Genomic DNA, 26,785 nt, shown 5'->3' with positions numbered 1-26,785 from the left:
TATATTAACAAATTTAATGTTTCTTGAGTAAATATTACACAGATGATAACGGAAAGGTTGCCAGTGATGAGAATTATGGAGAGAATCTAGAAAATGTTATTCCATAATTGCTTTTTTCAATTTTCTAAGTATGGGTAGTTTTGGATTTAATACTTTTTTGTTCCCAGTTCTTCAGAGAAATACTTGTATTCATTCACAAAATGAGAGCTTTAGGTAGAAATTTACCAATTTCAAGTGGAGTTTGTGCTGTGGGATTTTGCAGTCCTGTGGTGGTCGTAAGTGCATTTGACCTTAACCAGGCAGTCTCCAAGCTTCCCTCAGCCTATCCCTCTCAGCCTATGCTCAAACTACAGACCGTAGTGATTCACATTATGAAATGCTTCACTGTTAGTTAAGTATCTGCACGGATACCCTCAAAAGTGCTTGCAACATTGTCTGTTCCTGTAGTGAATAATGGATGCAGTGACAGCAGCATTTAATGACAGGATGTAAGTCAACACTATAGGAGAAAGTGATCAGAATGAAGACACTAGTGGATATAATGGGTGATTGAATTTTTGAACAGAAGGATCCGGAAAATTGAACATTGGGTGCAAGGTATGCAACGTCCTTCAGATGGGACATTAAACCGAGGTCCTGTCTGCCCTCTCAAGTGGATGTAAAAGAACCCATGGCATCATTTTAAGAAGAGTAGTGGAGTTCTCCCTGGTGTCCTGGCCAATATTTATCCCTCAAGCAACATCACTAAAACAGATTACCTGGTCATTATCTCATTGCTGTTTGTGGGACCTTGCTGTGCGCAAAATGGCTGCCGTGTTTTCCTACATTACAACAGTGACAACACTTCAAAAGTGGCTGCAAAGCGCTTTGGGACGACCTGAGGTGGTGGAAGGCGCTATATAAATGCAAGTGTTTACTTTCTTTTCTTTTACTCCCCTTTGGTAGCTAGTCAGTGAATTGTACAAAATGAAAAGGTTACCAGCGCACAGGGAAAGGACTGCTGGAACACAATGCAGTATTGAGTGATATATTACCAGAACAATTAGGCTGCGCTCACATTCACCAGCTAGGATTAATGTTTAAACTCACTGTAAACTGAAAGCATCCGTCCTCTTGGGGCGCAATGTTTCATCGGAAGGTGCGACTTCAGCAGTTTCCTTGTTGGAGTGCATAAGGGAGAGCCTGGTGCGGTATGATAGAAAAGACCCATATCCTTTGTGGTGTACCACACTCAATTCATGCGTCAGCTCCCTTCCAGTGTTTTCTTAGAATAGAACAATTGCTTTTTTTTTCTCTTCTCATTTTTAACACGGTATCGTGCTACAAGAATTATGGATTTCCTTCTGCGAGAACTGCAAGGGCTGATAAAGTGAAATATATGTGACGAGAACAACTTGTTATTTCCCCACAGCTGACGATTTGGGGTTTGTTAACAGAGCAAGGGCAATAAATTGCAGCACTGTTTTTGCAAAAAAGGGAGAGAGAGGCGCCTCAGACGTTTCTAACGGTCGATCCGTGCAAACAACTGTGAGAAAAATGCAGCAGAAACAATTTGCCCGCAGATGTGATTATTTATCTAACTTGCACAAGTCTGCTTCTGCCTCGTATCTCGAAGATGACGAGAGTTCAGTGCACTGGCAAGAAAAAGGGGAAGCCAAACCAAAAAAAAAAGTTATTATCAGTACAAGTGGATTAAATATGCCGGTTTCCTTCTCAACTTTATGGCTCTATTTTATGCATATTTAATAAGACTCTACTCCACGTCTATTCAAGTTCTATTGAATGGCAACGCTATTTGCATACGGTAATTACTTTTTTTTTTGGTTTTGCCGTCAATGGACAAGACCAGTCCATGGTGGTCTGCTTGTTTCATGCTTTCATTTTGCTTAGCCCCGGTGTGTTGGGTTAAAAATGGCGCCTTAACTAATGCCCTTAACTCCTGCACAGTTCAGCAGGACGTGCCTCAGCTGCCTGCATTCTACAGGAGTGAAGCAGGATTATTTATATGTTGCTCTTTATTACCTTATCAAACTCGCAAAAATTTCCTCAATAAGTTTTCCTGTAGATACGGTTGGAAACAAAACATGAAAAAAAAGCAAACTGAATCCAGGAAGGTCCTTCTCGTTATTTGATGAATATTGTTTCCTCTGGCTGTTAACAGCACTGAGGAAGCAGTTGTTCAGCGAGCCAAGGGAGCTGTTAGCAAGTTTGCACTGGGACTGTGGCCATTCGACGGAGCTGAATGATGCTGCAGGAATGCACGAATCATCCAACCACCATGAGTCGATGGTACAAAATTTCTCCCTTTAGGTGCAAATTGTACTGAAAGCAGTGACATGCTAAGAAAAATTGAGCAACAGTTTAGAAAGAGAGATATCTATGTTTGCTTCAGAGTGTTGCTAATGCATTTATCATTCTGTTTTACTTGATGAAAATAAAAAAACAAACAAACTCTGCGGCAGTCTGACAACTGTTAGTGACTCAAAGTGACATAAGCTTTCAAACGTGTATCTCGTCCTTCTGTTTCCTCACTGTCGTGGCCGACTAATTCAGTGTTTTCGAAACTACTTAACCAAAGACTCCAGTGTTTCTTCAGTCAGCCCTAAAGAGTGCAAATTCTCCTCACAGAAACCATCAGACAAGCTTCACATCATATTGTGTGAAAAGTTGCTCAAGACGGATGCGTTTCAGTTTCCTGTGGAGATTTTGTTTCTTCAGCAATGTGTTTATTAAACTGGAGAAAATTGACAATTATAATAAAATACTTTTTATGCATCAGCTTTGAACCCAGTAAGTACTTAACTTACAGCCACTAAATAACAGTATGATTCTTGTGTTTAGTTTCAATGGACTATTTCTCAACTTGCACTAGAGTGAATCATTTTAAAGAGTGGCGCTTACCTCTCATGAAGCACTGTTGATATGAAGGAAATGACTCAAATATGCTGTTCGAAGCCATGGTGTCCCGTGAAGCCGTCCTAACTGGTTGTGCAGGTCTCCCACCTTGTCAAAGGAAAACCAACAGAGTTTAAGAGTCGCACTCTCCACTGTACCGTTCATCTTTGGCAATTTCCTTTTACCTTATCACACAGCTTCTGCAGCGCTGCAAACAACATGATAAGGTACTTTTTTGAGGTCTGAAATGTAAAAATAGTGGATTGGTTGTGGTTAGATGATGCTTACCACTGTACGAAATGCTTGGCACTCTGTGGTTTAAATCAGAATGAGTTGCTGTTTGCTGACCAATATCCCGGACCCACTGTTGTGTGACTGGTCTGCACCCAACTTGTGGTTCTGTGGTTGTTTATGAGGCCGAAAGAGTTTCACACAACCTAAATTACAAATTTAACTGTTCCCCTTTGATAATTCAACCTAATTGGCTGTCGTTGATCATGTGTCCTGTGTGATGTCGCCTTTTTTTTCTCATTGTAGCATGCCCTTCCCACCCCACCTGCCCTCCCCTTGGCTCAGTCAGGAAATAGCAGAGGCTAGAGTGTGCAAAACTGACTCACAGCCCCTTTTTGCTTATTATGCAAATAGAACGATATGATTTTGTACAACAGAGCCTGTGTTGCTTTAAGGGCAGTGGAGCTGTTTTAATCCATCATTAAAATTTCACTGCAGCTTTCATTTTTGTTCTTGTTGAAAGAAACACACAGTTTGAAAGATTGGGGTTCCATTATTACTTTGTTACGAATATAAAAAAAGTATGTCTTTTTCTTGCACAGGGAGAAACATATGAGATGTCATCATGACTTTGTTCTAACCCTGTACAGAATGAAGTGCACACTTTAAATTTATGGGCAGTATATTTGGTAGCTACTTAACATGCCTTTGTGATACTTTTCCCCTCAATTTTATAAAAAGCTCAGATAATTTATTTCAGTTGTTGAAATATGTGCATCTCCAATTCTGGATACTATTTAAACTTAAATTTTAAAAAAATTGAAGTGAGCTTATTTCTCACCCTCTTTTCCCCGATTCTTGCCATTAGGTGAGGAAGATCAGGCTACACTGCAATGCCCCTCCACAGTTGAAAGGCCTGCCAACACTAGTCCAGGCTCCCACATGAAGAGTGGGCACTGAGGCAATATAACGGACTGCTAACGACACCAGTGGAGTCGGTACTTCCCGGAGAGGAGGGAAGCAAATTGAAAAAAAAATATTGAACTTCAGAACCTTTAACCAGGAGCCCTTGTATATCAGATTGATTGATGTATTAACGAAACTAGGTGATTTCAGAATAGAATATCTTGATAGCAAAAGGTACTAAGTTAAATAAAGGGATTCTACAAGTTAAAGAGTGTCTAGAGACTCACCTTGGACAGGGTATCATCAGTAACTGTTGCAGCAGTTTTCACAACGTCCTATTCCAAGCAGTTATTTATAAAAAGAAATACATTAGTGCCTTTATATTCTAATTGCAGTCCACGGATTTGAAAGGCAACTCAACGAATTTATTCTCCGTCGGTAAATGGCACATTATTCTATGTGTCGTCTGCTTATTACTGGCTTACGTTGCCTTTTTTCAATCGGACAATGCAAATGTTTGGGACTACTAATTGTTAGGTTGGAGCGGGACTTAATGCCGGTTGTACAGCAGCTGGCTCACTGCAAGTATTCTGTGAACAAAGTTTTGAATTTCCTTTGCAGTTTAACCACATTGCTATTTAACCAATCCATCTGCTGCTAACTTTTTTTTTGTTCCTATACGTATATAATCTACAGAAAAAAACCCTTTAACCTCTGGCGACAAGCTGCATCTCTCAACAAAGAACGCAAGAGTCCGTTAGTGTGATGGTTTGGACGCATGTCCATAAATAAGATCAGCATGTGTGCAAGATGTACACTATGAATTCTTCCTTGTATTTCCAGGCTATTATGCTTTGCAAAGCCTGGTGCTCATTTCCATGCAATTGGTGCCACAGTATTCGGAATCATTTGATGTTATATTAGAAGAAATGAAAGCAAAGAGGGCGGAGAGAAAAAAGGAGCGTTTGTCTCTCTTTTTCTCTTGAGTGGTGTTTAGAAATAGCCATTGGCAGGGCTGTGGTAGCCAAAGAATAAGATTTCACCACTCCCCCCCCGCCCCCCCCATTCCCAACAGAATATCGCTGTTAATTGTTCCCAGCCCAGCACATGGCTCCTTTCCACAAGAGGATGCTTCTTCGGAGGTCTGCTAGATCTTCGACATCAAGGACTCTGTGCAGGGATGTTAAAAATGCATGTGCAAGCATTGTGAGGAAGTCAAGAACAGGCAATGTGTTCTCAAGAAGCTTTGAGAGTTAAATATCAGTCAGTAACAATCAATCCATATGGGACTATTCCCATCACTTCAGTCCTGGGTCCTTTTATCCCTCAAGTGTATTTTCCCACAGTGCATTTTACAATATGCTAGAAAAGAAGTAGCCACCACCCCCCCCCCCCCCCCCCACAATGGGCCAGTGGGTAAATGGATCCTGCAGTATGTTATTAAACCATAAAGATCAAATGGTCCCAGGTTTTTGCCTCTACACTGAGTTGATGTATCTCAGCTGAGGCAGCAGTTACTACAATTACATTAGCACCGAGTGCTACAATTGACCGCAGAGCCTCTAGGTCAGGAAGGGAAAAGTAGCCACTTTTGATTGGTATCCAGCAACTCCTGCTGGGAAGTGCAGTGGTGACGACCTCTGGTGAGGAGAGGATTGGGCTTAACTGCGCTGCCCATCATGGTGATAGAGCCTGCCGGCACTCACTGACAGACGAAGAAGGGCCACTTGGGCGAGATACTTGTTGGCCTTGGCTCAGTGGTAGCGGTGTCACCTCGGAGCCAGAAAGCTGTAGGTTCAAGGCCCACTGCAGAGATTTCACCACATAATCCAGGCCAACACTTCAGTGCAGTACTGAGGGAATGCTGCATTGTCGGAGGTGCCGTCTTTCAAGATGAGACATTGAACCGAGGCCCCGTCTGCCTGCTCAGTTGGCCATTAAAGACCCCATGGCACTATTTGAGGAATAGCAGGGGAGTGTCCTGACCAACATGTATCCTTCCACCAACATTATTAAAAAAAAGGTACAGATTATTTGGTCATTTGTTGTTTGTGCGATCTTGCTGTGCACAAGTTGGCAGCTGTGTTTCCTTATATTACACACAAAGTACTTCATTGGATGTAAAGTGCTTTGAGCCGCCCTGAGAATATGAAAGGCGCTATATAAATGATTGCCAGTGTCTGTGATGCGATACTAGAGCAAGAATTAGCACCATCAGGAGGGGCAAAAGGGGAGAAAAGCTATGAAAATGTGAAGTCGAGTCAGTTACTGTTACATGATTAACCAGTTAGTCACACAACATCATTTCTATTACCAGGTGGATTCACTTATCAGGAACTCAGGCTAAAACTTCTCTGCATAATGTCTATATAATTCTAACTACAAGTGCAGCCCTTTCTGAAATGCACACAGTTTCAAATTATGATATTTAATATGTTGCATTTTGGTCGATTATAGGAATTCTAGCAGTCATACAGTTCACATAGAAGATGATAATATAATTTGAGTTTTAAACACAGTATAGAACATAGCTGGGTCAAAATCCTGGAACTCCCTACCTAACAGCACTGTGGGAGAACCTTCACCACACGGACTGCAGCGGTTCAAGAAGGCGGCTCACCACCACCTTCTCAAGGGCAATTAGGGATGGGCAATAAATGCTGGCCTTGCCAGTGATGCCCACAAACCATGAACGAATAATAAAAAAAATAATCTATGCTAAACAATTAAGAAGAACTTTGTTCCATTCGAAGGAGTCAGTGTGATAGACAAATAGAAAATAATTCAGAGATTTTTAATTTCTATTTACTTAAAAGCACTAATTACATCATTGAATTCATTAAATGTCAGACACTCGTGTCTATTGGAGCTGACTGTATTCCCAGTGTCCATGCTGGCTGGGGCAGTCAGTAGGGATGAACTTTTGGGGTTTTGGCTATGGGTTTGGATGATTAAAGCCAAACTTTAGAGGTTTGTAATTGTCTGAACAATGTCCTTAAAAAGCTGAATCACTGAAGATACGCAAAGCTTGGCCTCAGATTCCAATTCAGATTAGTCACGTTTCTGAGATGCTGAATTCCGAAGGTGAGTGGGAAGCCTGATTCCAGATGCACGTTCCCAAAGAGGACAAGGTGAAAAGGAGAACGCAGGTCCTCACACTGATATTTTAAAACCCAAAACCGTGCATAGTGTAAATGGTTTAAATCCCTTTTTTCTCCTGTGCTCTCTGAAGGTGCAGGCTCATGCTGGGCTATGGTTCCCATAGGTAGCTTCACCTTTGCACGTTCCCTTGCCCAAATGATTGTTCTACACATGTGTGTGTCAGCAGACTGTCAAACAGCTGAACCTGATCATGGTCTCAACAACCTGCATTGGCTAGTTTTTCCCTTTCCTGGCCTGGAAACCATGTGGAGCACCAAGGCCGGGATCAACTAACTCAGTACAGGCCAGGAATCAAACCAGGGATCTTCCTGGCCTGTGTGGCTTAGCACCAAAATGGTTGGTGCATTTACATACCAAGCCAGGAGTCGAAATAACCTGGGCCTCACATTAGCGAGTTGGGGCAAGCCCGAGTTAAAATCGGGGCTATAGTGGCTGAAAGAAGGGCTACAATGGAGGGAATGGGATACAAGGATCAATCTGATGAAGAAAGACTTGCATTGATATAACTCATTTCACAGCCTCAGGATGCTTTACAGCCATTGATGTACTTTTGAAGTGTAGCCACTGTTATAATTTAGGAAACACAGCAGCCAATCTGTTTTAGTGATGTTGGTTGAGGGATAAATATTGACCAGGACACCAGGTAGAACTCCCCTGCTCTTCTTCGAAATAGTATCATGGGATCTTTTACACCTGAAAGGGCAGATGGGGCCTCAGTTTAACATCTCATCTGGAAGATAACACTTCTGACAGCCTAGATTTTGTGCTCAAGTCCCTGGAGTGGGACATGAACCCACAACCTTCTGACTCAGAGGAAAGAGTGTTACCAACAAGCCCAGGCTGACACCATGGAGGAGTGAAGGATGCATATAAAATTCTGACAGGGCTAGACAGACTTGGATGCAGGGAGGATGTTTCCCCTGGCTGGGGGGTCCAGAACGAGGGGTCACCGTCTCAGGATACGGGGTAGGACATTTAGGACTGAGATGAGAAGAAATTTCTTCACTCAGAGGTTGGTGAACCTGTGGAATTCTCTACCACAGAAGGCTATGGAGGCCAAGTCACTGAACATATTTAAGAAGGAGCTAGATAGATTTCTAGATACAAAAGGCATCAAGGGATAAGGGGAGGGAGCGGGAATACGGTATTGAGATAGAGGATCAGCCATGATCATATTGAATGGCGGAGCAGGTTCGAAGGACCGAATGGCCTACTCCTTCTCCTATTTTCTATGTTTCTATGCATGTGAGGATGTGCAGCTTGGGAGCTTGCAAAGGTGGGGTGCAGTGAGGCTATGGAAAGATTGAAAACAAGGATGAGGACTTGAGAATCATCTGCTGGCCTTCAATTATTAGTGGTTAAAATGGAAAGTGCGAATCAAGTGCAATCAGAGTTATGATGGAATACGATTCTTCGGCAGATCAAGGCATTCTTATGCACAGCGCATGGAAACTGTTGGCGTGCAAGGAAAAATCGAATTTCTATGAAGCATCACAAGCTGCTCACACTGGATTGAACACGAGCAGTGCAGCCAGAAAATCAAACGGCTACTAAAAATTCTCAAATAACCACATATACATGTGAAACAGATTTAAAAATACAAATCTTACTCTAATGATAGGTTTTGTTGCAGCTAAAATGCCTTTTTATACTTTTTTTTTTAGAAATTTTGTACAATGTAATAACAAAATAGAATCGAAGTCCAGTTGCTTCCTCAAATACCAACAGAAAAATATCAATGTTTTGTCCATGTGGATCTAATTTATTAGGAATGTTTCAATTCTTTATATTCCAAGTGCCAGGCAATGACCATCTCCAACAAGAGAGAGTCTAACCACCTCCCCTTGACATTCAACGGCATTACCATCGCTGAATCCCCCACCATCAACATCCTGGGGGTCACCATTGACCAGAAACTTAACTGGACCAGCCATATAAATACTGTGGCTACAAGAGCAGGTCAGAGGCTGGGTATTCTGCGGCGAGTGACTCACCTCCTGACTCCCCAAAGCCTTTCCACCATCTACAAGGCACAAGTCAGGAGTGTGATGGAATACTCTCCACTTGCCTGGACGAGTGCAGCTCCAACAACACTCAAAAAGCTCAACAGCATCCAGGACAAAGCAGCCCGTTTGATTGGCACCCCATCCACCACCCTAAAAATTCACTCCCTTCACCACCGGCGGACTGTTGCTGCAGTGTGTACCATCCACAGGATGCACTGCAGCAACTCGCCAAGGCTTCTTCGACAGCACCTCGCAAACCTGCGACCTCTACCACCTAGAAGGACAAGGGCAGCAGGCGCATGGGAACAACACCACCTGCACGTTCCCCTCCAAGTCACACACTATCTCTACTTGGAAATATATTGCAGTTCCTTCATTGTCGCTGGGTCAAAATCCTGGAACTCCCTAACAGCACTGTGGGAGAACCTTCACCACACAGAGTGCAGCGGTTCAAGAAGGCGGCTCACCACCACCTTCTCGAGGGCAATTATGGATGGGCAATAAATGCTGGCCTCGCCAACGACACCCACATCCCATGAACGAATAAAAAAAAAGCCATTCTCACTCTGAAACATAAAAGGTTGTTCACTCCAAGGTGCCCCTCTCAACCGGCTATGTTTTGGAAGGGTGGTATTTGGGTTGGCACTTGGGGTGGGCACTTGGTTTCTCTGGAGAGCCGGTAGATCGGATGAGTTTGCTGGCATGGGCGCCTTGCTGCCGTTTTTCTCAGCGATTGGGAAAGTTACTCAGGCAAAAGAAATGAGATTTAAGAAACTTTCCCCAGTATGGGCAGTTTCCCCAATATGTGCAAGCTTACATAGGATGAATCACCATGAACGCAAGAGGGACATGTGCCCCCTCCCCTACCAACCCCAACCCTCAAACACAAGAGAGCTGTTCCCCTCAACTCTTCACATGCAATTGTGCCTCTGGCAGCTGAAGCTCGTTGGAGCTGCATTGCTCCTTGAAGTGTCTATGATTTACAAAGGCAATTAGGTAAGGCACTTGGAACAACAGAGTTATAGAATTATAGTTGTGTCTGTGCTTGTAGGCTGATGCCACTATCTGTACAATATGTTGTGCACGTCGGGACTATGTTTTGAGATAGAGAACTACTGTTTTCCAAGGTCTAGCTGAGCAAATTTCCTTTATTCCTCTTCGATCTTCCTTTTGCTGGTGTAACTTACTGCAAAAAAGTGAAAGTGCTGAACCAGTGAACAAAATGTGGAAGAGTCCGCGGAGAGGAGAGGAATTTTCCCCAAAACAGGCAGTAGACCCTGTTCTGGGTGATAACTGGGCATAGAATTCAACGTTTAGGCACAAATTGCCCACTACCACTTGGGCGATATTACTGCAAAGACTAACACTTGTCAGTCCATTGTTACACTGTGCTGGTAACCGTGCTTATGAACATTAATGACATGCGAAGGCTACCTTTCAGGGAGATTTAGTAGTTGTTGTTTTGTACGCCTGGCTTACAGTAACTACGTACACCACTCGGGTTAAAATAGAGGAAATTTACAATTTCTGTCAATTTCGAGATCAATATCCAGCTGTGCTGGCTTCTGTCTCACACCAAGAAATCGCGCACTCCAGCCCGTGATCTTGTGCCCTTTAAATATATCGCTGCTAAAGTCAGCGACTGGGAGTAGGCAACTTCCCAATGTGTACTCTGAGTGTGGGCTCGGAGCCTGCCCAATGGAATTTATATTCCTTATATCACTGCCTGGGGAAAATTCCAGTCGGGGTCTTCTGGCAAAAAAGGGCTACTGAATGAAGGAAGGGGAAAGTTCCAGTTGGCTGGGTGTGATTGGACATAATGCCCCGCCAAAAAAGAACCCAGCCATACACCTAGTTGGTGGGCAGTCGGCATAAAGTGGAACAGATTTCACATAATTCCATAGCACTGGCTTGAAAATATTAATATTCAAACTCTGAGAATGAGCTTTTTTTCACAATGTTCTATCCTTTCAGCATTCAACATGTCTTAGAGTTAAAATAGATTAATGCACAAGTGGTCGCGAATTATGGAGCTCTAATCTTTGGGACTGAATCCCGGGGTCCCTACTCCTCAGCCTGAATCTCAGTGGGGGTGGGACTTTGTCTGCCTCCTGGAGAAGCCATTGACCCCGTTCCAAATCCCAGGAACAAATATCAACTTGCATCTGTAGAGGTGCTATAGAGGAGCCTGCCCCGAGTGTTTGGTGGAAATCGGAGCAGCACCCTCATTGGAACCAAAGTGTTCATTAAGAAATGTTAACCTGCTTTATAAGGTTATAGATGTCCTTTGGGATTGATTACATAAGAACATAAGAAATAGGAGCAGGAGTAGGCCAATCGGCCCCTCGAGCCTGCTCCGCCATTCAATAAGATCATGGCTGATCTGATCCTAACCTCAAATCTAAATTCATGTCCAATTTCCTGCCCGCTCCCCGTAACCCTTAATTCCCTTTACTTCTAGGAAACTGTCTATTTCTGTTTTAAATTTATTTAATGATGTAGCTTCCACGGCTTCCTGGGGCAGCAAATTCCACAGACCTAATACCCTCTGAGTGAAGAAGTTTCTCCTCATCTCAGTTTTGAAAGACCAGCCCCTTATTCTAAGATTATGCCCCCTAGTTCTAGTTTCACCCATCCTTGGGAACATCCTTACCACATCCACCCGATCAAGCCCTTCACAATCTTATATGTTTCAATAAGATCGCCTCTCATTCTTCTGAACTCCAATGAGTAGAGTCCCAATCTACTCAACCTCTCCTCATATGTCCACCCCCTCATCCCCCGGATTAACGGAGTGAACCTTCTTTGTACTGCCTCGAGAGCAAGTATGTCTTTTCTTAAGTATGGACACCAAAACTGTATGCAGTATTCCAGATGCGGTCTCACCAATACCTTATATAACTGCAGCAATACCTCCCTGTTTTTATATTCTATCCCCCTGGCTATGAAAGCCAACATTCCGTTGGCCTTCTTGATCACCTTCTGGACCTGCATACTAACTTTTTGATTTTCTTGCACTAGGACCCCCAGATCCCTTTGTACTGCAGTACTTTCCAGTTTCTCGCCATTAAGATAATAACTTGCTCTCTGATTTTTCCTGCCAAAGTGCATAACCTCACATTTTCCAATATTGTATTGCATCTGCCAAATCTCCGCCCACTCACCCAGTCTGTCTATATCCCCTTGTAGGTTTTTTATGTCCTCCTCACTCTCTACTTTCCCTCCCATCTTTGTATCATCTGCAAACTTTGATATGTTACACTCGGTCCCCTCCTCCAAATCGTTAATATAGATTGTAAAGAGTTGGGGACCCAGCACCGACCCCTGCGGAACACCACTGGCTACTGGTTGCCAGTCCGAGAATGAACCATTTATCCCAACTCTCTGCTTCCTGTTAGATAACCAATCCTCCACCTATGCCAGAATATTACCCCCAATCCAGTGATTCTTTAACTTACCTTTGCTGGGAGACATTTTTGAGGCCTTCGGAAGGGCCCAGCATGGAACCCGTATCTGCTCTCAGTGGGCAATGGAACCTGCTGGGTCTAAGAGTGGATGGAACTCTTGGTTTAGCCCCAGGAATGCCCCCAGATATGCCCCAAAGGCATTGCAGGATACAAGTGGAGCGGACCTAAGAAATGCCCATTCCTCCCTGTTAGTTGTATCCATGTGATTTATATCAATTAGTGTTAATTGTATTCAGGTGGTGCAGATCAATTGGGGACTCTCTTGTATCCATTTATATTAGAGCTTATCTAGGGGGTGCGCTGTGGGTAATATGGATCTCTGTGAATAAAGGCTTGGAAGCAACTGAAGACCAGGCTCGAGAATTCTATCCTTCACCACCTGGCTATCCAATTTATTACACCACCTCCCTCCCCCCCTCTCCCCACCTTCCCTTCCACGATCAAGATTTTTAGGTGGAATGTAAACCTAGTGGATTCAGGTTTCGCCTCAAATTCCTGGACCCCCCATGACCGATCCGTCCAATTACCACCCTCCCCATCCCATCCCCATTGTTTTTATTTGTTTGAGAAGCCTAGGTGAAGGACCAAGGCTGACAGTGCAGAACACAAGGGCTTTGAATTACAGCAGATGAATGCAAACACTTTATGTTCTAATAACATTGGCGTTATCGTGTCTAAATTAAATGAGTTAACGCCACTAAAATAGCGAAAAGAGGAATTTCAGACAAAAGGGTTAGCGTTCATAATACTGGTACTCCACACTGTAATTTCAGAGTGAATCAAAAAGTAATGATTTGGTAATTACAAGGTTGGGTTTTAAATACTAGTAATTTGAAAGGGAAGGGAGACTGAAGAAGTTAAGGAATCCCATTCTTGTGTGAGCTCCCGAGAAGGAGCTGAGTTGGAGGTAGTGCAACAAGCTCGTGTGTCGGTTGGCATAGGTTGATGTGAGAAATCTTTATTTCAAGCAAGATTTTGAGGTGCATTTTCAACAAATGGAAAGAGAAATAAGTTGGGATAAAAGATTCTCCAACCGGGCGCTCCTTGGTGGGAAATCTTGGGTCCACGTGGCTTGATTTGCCATCCATCAATGGATGGAAAAATCAGACGCCGTGGGCCTGCGGTTTCCTGACCAACGCTTCCTGTGGGTGCCACTCCTCATCTGGAGTGTCCGACTGGGGGAAGCGCCTCTAAAAAGAAACGGAAAATGTGCAAAACTCAAATAAAAACAGAAATTGCTGGAAACATGCACAGATGAGTTAAAGCTTGGGATGTAGAACCTACATCAGAACCTCAGAGAAATAAGTAGATCACATGGCTGCAATTCCAGTCACATCTCATTGTGTCAAGTGTTGCTGTGTAACCGATTGTTGTTTCTTGCGACTGCATGAAAGGGGAAAAGAACATTTTTAATGGCTTGTTATGTGTCTCGTTTTCTTTTATCACCATTGCCAACACTTTCAAAAGGGGATGATATGTATCAGTTCTATTTCTCATGACTAACAGTTAGCTATTCTTCTCACAGCTCTTTCTTCAGGTGTTGGATAGTAAGGGAGGAACTGAGAACTTTTTTTGTGAAAGTTTTTTTTTCTTGCCTTTCTGACAGTCAATCCCAACACACGGACCATGGGCTTGACTTCCTGCGCCTTTTGATTATCTTTTCTTTTTGTGCATGCTTCTAGGTTTACAGACTAACTTTGAAACCATTGTGTTGGACTCATAATTAAGCCATGAGTCAGTAGGCCACAAGCATAACCACTGGTGCCAGACGTGTTCAGCCGAGCTGTTTTACCACCTGTTAACATTAGATTTTTGTGTGGGTGGAAAGACAGCGAGGTACAGCAGGATTCACTGGAATGACATAAACATATCCCAAGGAGGGCTAAAACACACTGGAGAGAATTGTGCATTCTTACTTTGTGCTGCTGATGTGTAAGGGCTAGACATTCTATCATTGGCAACTTACCAGTGCTGATCAAATTAAGATTTGCTTTTATTGTACATTTTTTCCTACACAAAGAGGTTCTTTGGTTGGAAGTCTTTTTGTTTTTAAGTCCTCCAATTTTCTCTCCATCTCTCCTGAAGGCACTGACTTCTTTGCTCGGGTATGTTTTCACAATTGCTGGCTGTCCGCCAGTATCTCACTCATTCTTCATGCAAGAGCCTAGACAGCAAGTGTTGGGAGGTTATTGAAGTTTGGGAAACATCCAGTCTGGTTCTCACCAGATGTCTACCCACACAGACAATGAGGGTCACTGGACAGCAACCAGAAGCAGGAACCCTTACTGATGTTTTTTTTCCCCTTCCCTAACCTAGGCTCACTGTGGCCAATTGAAGCCACCTTGGTGGAAATTGGTGACTCAGCACAGGCCAGGGATCAAACCTGTGTTTTCATAGCTTTGGCTTAGAACAGGGAGTCCTCCTGGTCTCCTGGACAACGTCCTCCATCAATCACCACTATCAAAAACAGATTAACTGGCCATTTATTTCACTTGCTGTTTGTAGGACCTTGCTGTGCACAATCTGGTAGCTGCCTTTTCCTACACAATGACACTGACTGCTCTTCAAAAATGATTTATTGGTTTTGGAAGGTGTTTGTGATGTGCTAAGAATATGATAAGACTCTGTAGAAACCCAAGTTCTTGGTAAAATGTACTGGTCAATGTGGAATTGAGCCACTGGGGTAGCAATGAACGGTCTTTTTTAATATGTTGTTTATCTCCTCTGCATGTTACTGTAACCCTTGCTCTTTTCCGTGATTTGTCCCCTCCCTCACGCTTTCACACAATGCCTGGGCCAGTCTGCTTGTAGCAGCAAATCAGTTCGTAACCTGTCAGATTCCCCAAATAGGAAAGGAATTTGGGCGAATAACAAAGTTTCAAGTCCATGACCTTATTCTTTGTGGCAGATCTTACGTAACACAAATTGTTTTTAAATAATCAACACAAGTGGACAGGAAAATAAAATAGAGGTGTTAATCAAAATGTATTGTGAATTATTTATTTTTACTGAACAGGCAACTAATGGTAAAACTCCCTCGTAAAAAAAAGTAAATGGTTATAACAATTTTTAAAATAAGGTTATTGACTGGGATAGCACCTTGAACAGCCTGTGGTTTGGCTTTCATCCCAAGTCGAGATGCATTAGAGTTAGGCAGACATTTTATGTATACCAGCATTTTAAAGCATTAAACGCAGGGACAAAGGAAGACTGCCGCTGTTATTATACTGGGTGTCTGATTTAAAATCAATGGCTTCAAACTGCCCTTGAGCAGCTGTCACTCTGTCTCCTGTTGTGCCAGCTGTACTATACCAGGCAGCATCGCAAAGATGGAAGGCATTAGTTGACAACATGGCCAACTCCAACTTGCTGAGAATTGCTCTCACAGCAGGACACAGCGGAGAAGGATCAGACACTGGAGAAGGATCAGACACAACGGAGAAGGATCAGACACCGGAGAAGGATCAGACACAACGGAGAAGGATCAGACACCGGAGAAGGATCAGACACAGCGGAGAAGGATCAGACACAACGGAGAAGGATCAGACAGAGTGGAGAAGGATCAGACAGAGTGGAGAAGGATCAGACAGAGTGGAGAAGGATCAGACAGAGTGGAGAAGGATCAGACACAGTGGAGAAGGATCGGACACAGTGGAGAAGGATCAGACACAGTGGAGAAGGATCAGACAGAGTGGAGAAGGATCAAACACAGCGGAGAAGGATCAGACACAGCGGAGAAGGATCAGACAGAGTGGAGAAGGATCAGACAGAGTGCAGAAGGATCAGACACAGCGGAGAAGGATCAGACAGAGTGGAGAAGGATCGGACACAGTGGAGAAGGATCAGACAGAGTGGAGAAGGATCAGACAGAGTGGAGAAGGATCAGACACAGTGGAGAAGGATCAGACACCGGAGAAGGATCAGACACAGTGGAGAAGGATCAGACACCGGAGAAGGATCAGACAGAGTGGAGAAGGATCAGACACACCGGAGAAGGATCAGACACAGTGGAGAAGGATCAGACACACCGGAGAAGGATCAGACACAGTGGAGAAGGATCAGACACACCGGAGAAGGATCAGACAGAGTGGAGAAGGATCAGACACAGCGGAGAAGGATCAGACACAGCGGAGAAGGATCAGACACAGCGGAGAAGGATCAGACACAGTGGAGAAGGATCAGACACAGCGGAGAAGGATCAGACAGAGTGGAGAAGGATCAGACACAGCGGAGAAGGATCAGACAGAGTGGAGAAGGATCAGACACAGCGGAGAAGGATCAAACACAGCGGAGAAGGATCAGACAGAGTGGAGAAGGATCAGACACAGCGGAGAAGGATCAAACACAGCGGAGAAGGATCAGAAACACCGGAGAAGGATCAGACACAGTGGAGAAGGATCAGACAGAGTGGAGAAGGATCAGACAGAGTGGAGAAGGATCAGACAGAGTGGAGAAGGATCAGACACCGGAGAAGGATCAGACACAGTGGAGAAGGATCAGACACAGCGGAGAAGGATCAGACACAGTGGAGAAGGATCAGACACAGCGGAGAAGGATCAGACAGAGTGGAGAAGGATCAGACACAGCGGAGAAGGATCAGACAGAGTGGAGAAGGATCAGACACAGCGGAGAAGGATCAGACAGAGTGGAGAAGGATCAGACAGAGTGGAGAAGGATCAGACACAGCGGAGAAGGATCAAACACAGCGGAGAAGGATCAGACAGAGTGGAGAAGGATCAGACAGAGTGGAGAAGGATCAGACACCGGAGAAGGATCAGACACAGCGGAGAAGGATCAGACAGAGTGGAGAAGGATCAGACAGAGTGGAGAAGGATCAGACACAGCGGAGAAGGATCAGACACAGTGGAGAAGGATCGGACACAGTGGAGAAGGATCAGACAGAGTGGAGAAGGATCAGACACAGCGGAGAAGGATCAGACAGAGTGGAGAAGGATCAGACAGAGTGGAGAAGGATCAGACACAGTGGAGAAGGATCAGACAGAGTGGAGAAGGATCAGACACAGCGGAGAAGGATCAAACACAGCGGAGAAGGATCAGACAGAGTGGAGAAGGATCAGACAGAGTGGAGAAGGATCAGACAGAGTGGAGAAGGATCAGACACAGTGGAGAAGGATCAGACAGAGTGGAGAAGGATCAGACACAGCGGAGAAGGATCAGACAGAGTGGAGAAGGATCAGACAGAGTGGAGAAGGATCAGACAGAGTGGAGAAGGATCAGACAGAGTGGAGAAGGATCGGACACAGCGGAGAAGGATCAGACAGAGTGGAGAAGGATCAGACAGAGTGGAGAAGGATCAGACACAGCGGAGAAGGATCAGACAGAGTGGAGAAGGATCAGACACAGCGGAGATGGATCAGACAGAGTGGAGAAGGATCAGACAGAGTGGAGAAGGATCAGACACAGCGGAGAAGGATCAGACAGAGTGGAGAAGGATCAGACAGAGTGGAGAAGGATCGGACACAGCGGAGAAGGATCAGACACAGCGGAGGAGGATCAGACACACCGGAGAAGGATCAGACAGAGTGGAGAAGGATCAGACAGAGTGGAGAAGGATCAGACACAGCGGAGAAGGATCAGACAGAGTGGAGAAGGATCAGACAGAGTGGAGAAGGATCAAACACAGCGGAGAAGGATCGGACACAGCGGAGAAGGATCGGACACAGCTGAGAAGGATCAGACAGAGTGGAGAAGGATCAGACACAGCGGAGAAGGATCAGACAGAGTGGAGAAGGATCAAACACAGCGGAGAAGGATCGGACACAGCGGAGAAGGATCAGACACCGGAGAAGGATCGGACACAGCGGAGAAAGATCAGACAGAGTGGAGAAGGATCAAACACAGCGGAGAAGGATCAGACAGAGTGGAGAAGGATCAAACACAGCGGAGAAGGATCGGACACAGCGGAGAAGGATCAGACACCGGAGAAGGATCAGACAGAGTGGAGAAGGATCAGACACAGCGGAGAAGGATCAGACAGAGTGGAGAAGGATCAGACACAACGGAGAAGGATCAGACACCGGAGAAGGATCAGACAGAGTGGAGAAGGATCGGACACAGTGGAGAAGGATCGGACACAGTGGAGAAGGATCAGACAGAGTGGAGAAGGATCAGACAGAGTGGAGAAGGATCGGACACAGTGGAGAAGGATCAGACAGAGCGGAGAAGGATCAGACACAGCGGAGAAGGATCAGACACAGCGGAGAAGGATCAGACACAGCGGAGAAGGATCAGACACCGGAGAAGGATCGGACACAGCGGAGAAGGATCAGACAGAGTGGAGAAGGATCAAACACAGCGGAGAAGGATCGGACACAGCGGAGAAGGATCAGACACCGGAGAAGGATCGGACACAGCGGAGAAGGATCCGACAGAGTGGAGAAGGATCAGACACAGCGGAGAAGGATCAGACAGAGTGGAGAAGGATCAGACACAACGGAGAAGGATCAGACACCGGAGAAGGATCAGACACAGCGGAGAAGGATCAGACACCGGAGAAGGATCAGACACCGGAGAAGGATCAGACACCGGAGAAGGATCAGACACAGTGGAGAAGGATCAGACACAACGGAGAAGGATCAGACAGAGTGGAGAAGGATCAGACAGAGTGGAGAAGGATCAGACACCGGAGAAGGATCAGACACCGGAGAAGGATCAGACACAGCGGAGAAGGATCAGACACCGGAGAAGGATCAGACACCGGAGAAGGATCAGACACCGGAGAAGGAAGAAGGATCAGACACCGGAGAAGGATCAGACACCGGAGAAGGATCAGACACACCGGAGAAGGATCAGACACCGGAGAAGGATCAGACACCGGAGAAGGAAGAAGGATCAGACACCGGAGAAGGATCAGACACCGGAGAAGGATCAGACACCGGAGAAGGATCAGACACACCGGAGAAGGATCAGACACAGCGGAGAAGGATCAGACACAGCGGAGAAGGATCAGACACAGCGGAGAAGGATCAGACACACCGGAGAAGGATCAGACAGAGCGGAGAAGGATCAGACACAGTGGAGAAGGATCAGACACCGGAGAAGGATCAGACACAGCGGAGAAGGATCAGACACCGGAGAAGGATCAGACACCGGAGAAGGATCAGACACAGCGGAGAAGGATCAGACACCGGAGAAGGATCAGACACCGGAGAAGGATCAGACACAGTGGAGAAGGATCAGACACAACGGAGAAGGATCAGACAGAGTGGAGAAGGATCAGACAGAGTGGAGAAGGATCAGACACCGGAGAAGGATCAGACACCGGAGAAGGATCAGACACAGCGGAGAAGGATCAGACACCGGAGAAGGATCAGACACCGGAGAAGGATCAGACACCGGAGAAGGATCAGACACCGGAGAAGGATCAGACACCGGAGAAGGATCAGACACCGGAGAAGGATCAGACACAGCGGAGAAGGATCAGACACACCGGAGAAGGATCAGACACAGCGGAGAAGGATCAGACACACCGGAGAAGGATCAGACACAGCGGAGAAGGATCAGACACAGCGGAGAAGGATCAGACACAGCGGAGAAGGATCAGACACACCGGAGAAGGATCAGACAGAGCGGAGAAGGATCAGACACAGTGGAGAAGGATCAGACACCGGAGAAGGATCAGACACAGCGGAGAAGGATCAGACACCGGAGAAGGATCAGACACCGGAGAAGGATCAGACACACCGGAGAAGGATCAGACACAGCGGAGAAGGATCAGACACAGCGGAGAAGGATCAGACAGAGTGGAGAAGGATCAGACACCGGAGAAGGATCAGACACACCGGAGAAGGATCAGACACACCGGAGAAGGATCAGACACAGCGGAGAAGGATCAGACAGAGTGGAGAAGATTCAGACACACCGGAGAAGGATCAGACAGAGCGGAGAAGGATCAGACACAGTGGAGAAGGATCAGACACAGCGGAGAAGGATCAGACACCGGAGAAGGAAGAAGGATCAGACAGAGTGGAGAAGGATCAGACACCGGAGAAGGATCAGACACAGCGGAGAAGGATCAGACAGAGTGGAGAAGGATCAGACACCGGAGAAGGATCAGACACACCGGAGAAGGATCAGACACAGTGGAGAAGGATCAGACAGAGTGGAGAAGGATCAGACACCGGAGAAGGATCAGACAGAGTGGAGAAGGATCAGACACACCGGAGAAGGATCAGACACACCGGAGAAGGATCAGACACAGTGGAGAAGGATCAGACAGAGTGGAGAAGGATCAGACACCGGAGAAGGATCAGACAGAGCGGAGAAGGATCAGACACAGTGGAGAAGGATCAGACAGAGTGGAGAAGGATCAGACACCGGAGAAGGATCAGACACACCGGAAAAGGATCAGACAGAGCGGAGAAGGATCAGACACCGGAGAAGGATCAGACACACCGGAGAAGGATCAGACAGAGCGGAGAAGGATCAGACACAGTGGAGAAGGATCAGACACAGCGGAGAAGGATCAGACACCGGAGAAGGATCAGACACACCGGAGAAGGATCAGACACAGCGGAGAAGGATCAGACACCGGAGAAGGATCAGACACACCGGAGAAGGATCAGACACCGGAGAAGGATCAGACACCGGAGAAGGATCAGACACCGGAGAAGGATCAGACACACCGGAGAAGGATCAGACACCGGAGAAGGATCAGACACACCGGAGAAGGATCAGACACAGCGGAGAAGGATCAGACACCGGAGAAGGATCAGACACACCGGAGAAGGATCAGACACCGGAGAAGGATCAGACAGAGTGGAGAAGGATCAGACACAGCGGAGAAGGATCAGACACCGGAGAAGGATCAGACACACCGGAGAAGGATCAGACAGAGCGGAGAAGGATCAGACACAGCGGAGAAGGATCAGACACAGCGGAGAAGGATCAGACACCGGAGAAGGATCAGACACCGGAGAAGGATCAGACACTGGAGAAGGATCAGACACCGGAGAAGGATCAGACACCGGAGAAGGATCAGACACCGGAGAAGGATCAGACACACCGGAGAAGGATCAGACACAGCGGAGAAGGATCAGACACCGGAGAAGGATCAGACACCGGAGAAGGATCAGACACACCGGAGAAGGATCAGACACAGCGGAGAAGGATCAGACACCGGAGAAGGATCAGACACCGGAGAAGGATCAGACACACCGGAGAAGGATCAGACACACCGGAGAAGGATCAGACACACCGGAGAAGGATCAGACACCGGAGAAGGATCAGACACAGCGGAGAAGGATCAGACACCGGAGAAGGATCAGACACCGGAGAAGGATCAGACACAGCGGAGAAGGATCAGACACCGGAGAAGGAAGAAGGATCAGACACCGGAGAAGGATCAGACACACCGGAGAAGGATCAGGCACACCGGAGAAGGATCAGACACACCGGAGAAGGATCAGACACACCGGAGAAGGATCAGACACCGGAGAAGGATCAGACACACCGGAGAAGGATCAGACACCGGAGAAGGATCAGACACCGGAGAAGGATCAGACACACCGGAGAAGGATCAGACACACCGGAGAAGGATCAGACACACCGGAGAAGGATCAGACACACCGGAGAAGGATCAGACACACCGGAGAAGGATCAGTCACTAAACCGGGAATTAACTTTGAAGAAATCATGCAAAAATCAAAAAGGAAGGAAATTTTATTTTTTACATTTTTAATTCTTTAAACCAAGCAAAGTGCAGCAGGATTTCAAACACCATCAAAATTGTTTCCACATCCTGTCCCACACTTCTTTCTCCAGTTCAGCAGCTGATGACCAACAGTCTGTTGACTCATCATATTCTATCAGAGCTGGGACCCTATGTCGAGTCATCACTTTGGGCCATGTTAGACTATGAATTTGGTGGTGAACTTATGCCAGTAACAGCACAAATTCATTAAATTCATAGTGTAACAACAGCATAAATAATGGATAGCTGAGATCAAAAACGAGGTTTAAAAAAAGAGGGCTATGATAAATATAGAGCAATATTTTAGAAGAAAACTATGAGAAATAGAAAAGGTACAGAATGGGAGATTGGTAAGGTTACGAGGGAGTGTGACAGAAGACCGGTGGTCAACATAAAGGGAAATAACAAGGGCATTTATAAGCACATAAGAAGTAAAAAGATAATAAGTATATCACCTCAATTTTTGCAGAGGAAGGTGAAAATAGGAATAGAAATGTAGGTGTACCTGAGGAGGAAGTGAAAAAATCACTACTGGAGATAAATATTCAAAAGGAAATGGTACTGAAATAGTTAATGGCATACATCCCAGAATACTAAAAGATGTTGGGGAGGAGATAGCAGAGTTAGCATCAATCCTAATACCCTCCCTGGACATAGGTAAATCTTTTGACCTAGAATGGTGGCAGATCCTCCTTGTATTAATCAGATGTGGAGATGCCGGTGATGGACTGGGGTTGACAATTGTAAACAATTTTACAACACCAAGTTATAGTCCAGCAATTTTATTTTAAATTCACAAGCTTTCGGAGGCTTCCTCCTTCCTCAGGTAAACATTTACCTGAGGAAGGAGGAAGCCTCCGAAAGCTTGTGAATTTAAAATAAAATTGCTGGACTATAACTTGGTGTTGTAAAATTGTTTACAAGTATTAATCAGAAGAATGGCCTCTGCTGTCACATTGAAATCCTATACTCTAACCCCACACCACCATGTGTACAAATGGCCACAACTTTCCTGCATTCGCCCAGCAAACAAGGGTACCCCTTAGCCCACCTCCTCTTTGTGCTGGCTATAGAGTTCCCATCAACAATCATTGGAATGAGCTTGGACATCAAATTTTGGTGAAGGTGTTGTCAGTGGGGTGGAACAATGTAGAATTATCAGGGAACAGCCTTACTCCTGACCTTATGATGGAGGGAAGGCCATTAATGAAGCAGCTGAAGATGGTTGAACCTCCACATTCACCTGAGGAAGGAGGAAGCCTCCGAAAGCTTGTGATTTTCAAATAAAATAGTTGGACTATAACTTGGTGTTGTAAAATTGTTTACAATTGTCAACCCCAGTCCATCACCGGCATCTCCACATTGAGGAACTCCAGCAGTGATGTCCAGGGGCTGCAGTGATTGATCCTTAACATCCACAATCATCTTCCTTTGTGTCAGGTATGACTCCAGCCACTGGAGGGTTTTCCCTTTGCCCCAACTGAACTCAGTTTTGCTGGGGTTCCTTGGTGCCATACTCGGTTGGGACCATATTTGGAACGGACAAAGTTTCTGTTCAAATCCCACATATTTAGGTCCCACCCTAATTTATGGGCACATACCTGGCAGACTTACACCGGGATTATTGCAGGAAGGCCCATGGATTTTCAGGGCCAGGGACTATAACACAATTTAAAAGGAAATTGGATTAGTATTTCAAAAGGAAGAATATAAAAGGACACAGAGAACAGCGGGGAAATGGGATTAGAGTAGATAGCTCTATTGTAGAAATAGACAAAGAGATAATGGGATAAATAATCTCCTTTTGTGCTGCAATTTCTATGATTCTATGTACAGATATCTTTCTTTTATAGTGTATAGGATATATGGTAGTTTGGTCCAATATTGTTGGCCTTTAAATAAAATTTCACATTTTAAAACATTAAAAAAACCTTTAAAAAAAATTAAAAATTTTGGGCCTTTCACAAAAAGAACTCTGTAAAAGGCAGTTACCAGCTCAGCCGTCTCAGTTTTGAGCAGTGCAAATATCATTCTAATATCATGTTTGAAAAAAGCTTGTTGGCAGTCCTCTGTGCTGGACTGTGGAATGGTAGGATATAGAGTTGTACGTACAGTCCCTCACATGGTTTGATGTGGCGCATGCAGGTACAAGTCCTGCTAAGTTCCTTCTCTGAGCCAGGTCAAGTAGTGTGGCTCCAAGTGGAATGGTGGTGTCTCTCAGCATGGGAGAGGGCAGTGAAAGGGGAAAATCAGAGGGGACAGTCAAGCTTAGGCCAATCCGAGGCAATTTATTTAGGATTGGTTTACAATGAAAACATTGGCAACAGTCTGGAATGAGGACAAGCACCTAGCCTTTTGAGCATATGAAGAAAAGAAAGAGAAAAAAATGAGGGGATAAAGAAGTATGTGTGGGGGGCGGGGGGGGGATACATATCCAGAAATATAAGCACCAACAAAGAAAGAAAATCCTCACTAGGTGAGCTCATTATCTCAGACAGGTCATCGGAGAGAGTCAGGAGCGAAGGCCAAATATTTCCCTAGAGGAAAGGAGGCATGGCAACTCCGGCTGTACTTCATTTGCTATGAGTCATGAAAGCAGGTTACCTCCCCACCTTCACATGGTGTAGGACGAACTGAGAACAAGGAGAAAAATAGCATGAATCATAGAATCCTACGGCACAGAAGGAGGCCATTCGGCCCATTGTGTTTGTGCCGGCTCTTTGAAAGAGCTATCCAATTAGTCCCACTCCCCTGCTCTATCCCCACAGCCCTGCAAATTTCTCCTTTTTAAGTATATACCCGATTCCCTTTAAAAGTTGCAATTGAATCTGCTTGCACCATCCATTCAGGCAGTGCATTCCAGATCATAATAAATCTCTGCGAAAAAAAATGATCCTCATACCCCTTCAGGAATTTTTGCCAATCATTTTAAATCTGTGTCCTTTGGTTACTGACAGTTTCTCCCTATCTACTCCATCAAAATCCCTCATAATCTTGAACACCTCTATTAAATCTCCCCTTAGCCTTCTCTGAGAACAATCCCAGCTACTCTAGCCTCTCCACATAACTGAAGTCTCTCATCCCTGGTACCATTCTGGTAAATCTCCTCGGCACTCTCTCCAAGGCCTTGACCATCCATCCTAAAGTGTGGTGCCTAAGCAGTGACTTATGAAAGTTCAGTACAACTTCCTTGCTTTTATACTCTATACTTCTATTAATAAAGCCAAGGATCCCGTATGCTTTTTGAAAAGCCATATCAACTTGTACTGCCACCATCAAAAATTTGTGTATATGAACCCTCAGGTCTCTCTGTTCTTACATCCCTTTTAAAATTGTATTTAGTTTATATTGCCTCTCCTCATTTTTCCTTCAAAATGCATCACTTCACACTTCTCTTCATTAAATTTCATCTACAGTGTGTCCGCCCATTTCACCAGTCTGTCTATGTCCTCCTGAGGTCTGTTACTATCCTCCACATTGTTTACTACATTTCCAAGCTTTGTGTCATCTGCATACTTTGAAATTGTGCCACTGTACCCAAATCAAGTTCATTGATATATGTCAAAAAGAGCAGTGGGGGACACCACTGTATACTTCCCTCCAAGTCTGATAAACAACCGTTCACCACTGCTCTCTGCTTTCTATCTCTTAGCCAATTTTGTATCCACGCTGCCACTGTCCCTTTAATCCCATGGGCTTCAATTTTGCTAACAAGTCTATTATGTGGCATTTCATCAAAAGCATTTTGAAAGTCCATATTCACAACATCAACTGCACTACCTTCATCAACCCTCTCCATTGTTCAAGTTTGTCAGACACACTCAATCAAGTTTGTCAGACGCTGAAAATAATAAAACACTTCCCTTTCACCATCACAGTAAAGGATTGTGTAGGAAGGTTTAAAATGAGGGAAGTAAAAAAAATAGACATATGTAATATATGTATTTACAATCTGTGTTGTAAATATGTCAAACAAGAAAAAAATGCATCTGGCAATGCTTTGAAAATAATGAATTACTCTAGAGGATATTGAGAAAAGAGCTGGGTAAACCTGTTTAAAACTTTAGAAAGTATTTGTGGTTAAAAAGTCTGTGTTTACTTCCTAATTATGGCTATTAGTGGGGTTGACCAAATGATGTAATTAAGGATTAAGAGTCCCCACAGGCTGACTGTACAAAGCTGTAATATCCGAGGTTTTTCTGTAAGCATGTGGATATAATACTGAGAAAATCCCCTTCTGTAATACAGTACTAATGAGCACAGTCCATTTCATTAATGGTGTATGGCTATCCAGACACACCCTTTTATCAGATAGACTCTTTTATTCCGTAATGTACAATTAAAGCACATCCTTGTGTTAAAATCATGTCCAACTCTAACTTAATCTTTCCCAGCATGTGAAAACT

The 26,785-nt window shown here is 45.0% G+C and overlaps 1 protein-coding gene and 1 long non-coding RNA gene across 7 annotated transcripts in view; one reads left to right on the top strand and one right to left on the bottom strand.

Moving 5' to 3' along the window:
* The window catches only part of runx1 (RUNX family transcription factor 1), a 191,867-nt gene extending 188,509 nt beyond the window's left edge, over nt 1-3,358 (bottom strand). For 2 of the 6 annotated variants that reach the window (XM_067993232.1, XM_067993234.1), the window contains exon 1: nt 2,902-3,047. Coding sequence is in view for 3 of the 6 variants with exons in the window: in XM_067993230.1 (XP_067849331.1) it covers nt 2,902-2,959 (58 nt within the window). In the remaining 3 variants the exon portion in view is untranslated. Of the gene's footprint in view, nt 1-2,901; nt 3,048-3,183 lie in introns of those variants that run through there. The other 4 variants (XM_067993230.1, XM_067993231.1, XM_067993235.1 and 1 more) reach the window with 4 other exon arrangements.
* Nucleotides 1,200-4,301, top strand: LOC137327430 (uncharacterized). The gene is made up of 3 exons (XR_010964474.1): nt 1,200-1,804; nt 2,842-3,122; nt 3,995-4,301. It is a non-coding gene; the product is annotated as an uncharacterized lncRNA (long non-coding RNA).
* The last annotated feature ends 22,484 nt before the right edge of the window (nt 4,302-26,785 follow it).

This window comes from Heptranchias perlo, chromosome 11, assembly GCF_035084215.1.
Source record: "Heptranchias perlo isolate sHepPer1 chromosome 11, sHepPer1.hap1, whole genome shotgun sequence".
In the NCBI taxonomy this organism is placed as follows: domain Eukaryota; kingdom Metazoa; phylum Chordata; class Chondrichthyes; order Hexanchiformes; family Hexanchidae; genus Heptranchias; species Heptranchias perlo.
This window is presented reverse-complemented; position numbering and strand designations above follow the sequence as displayed.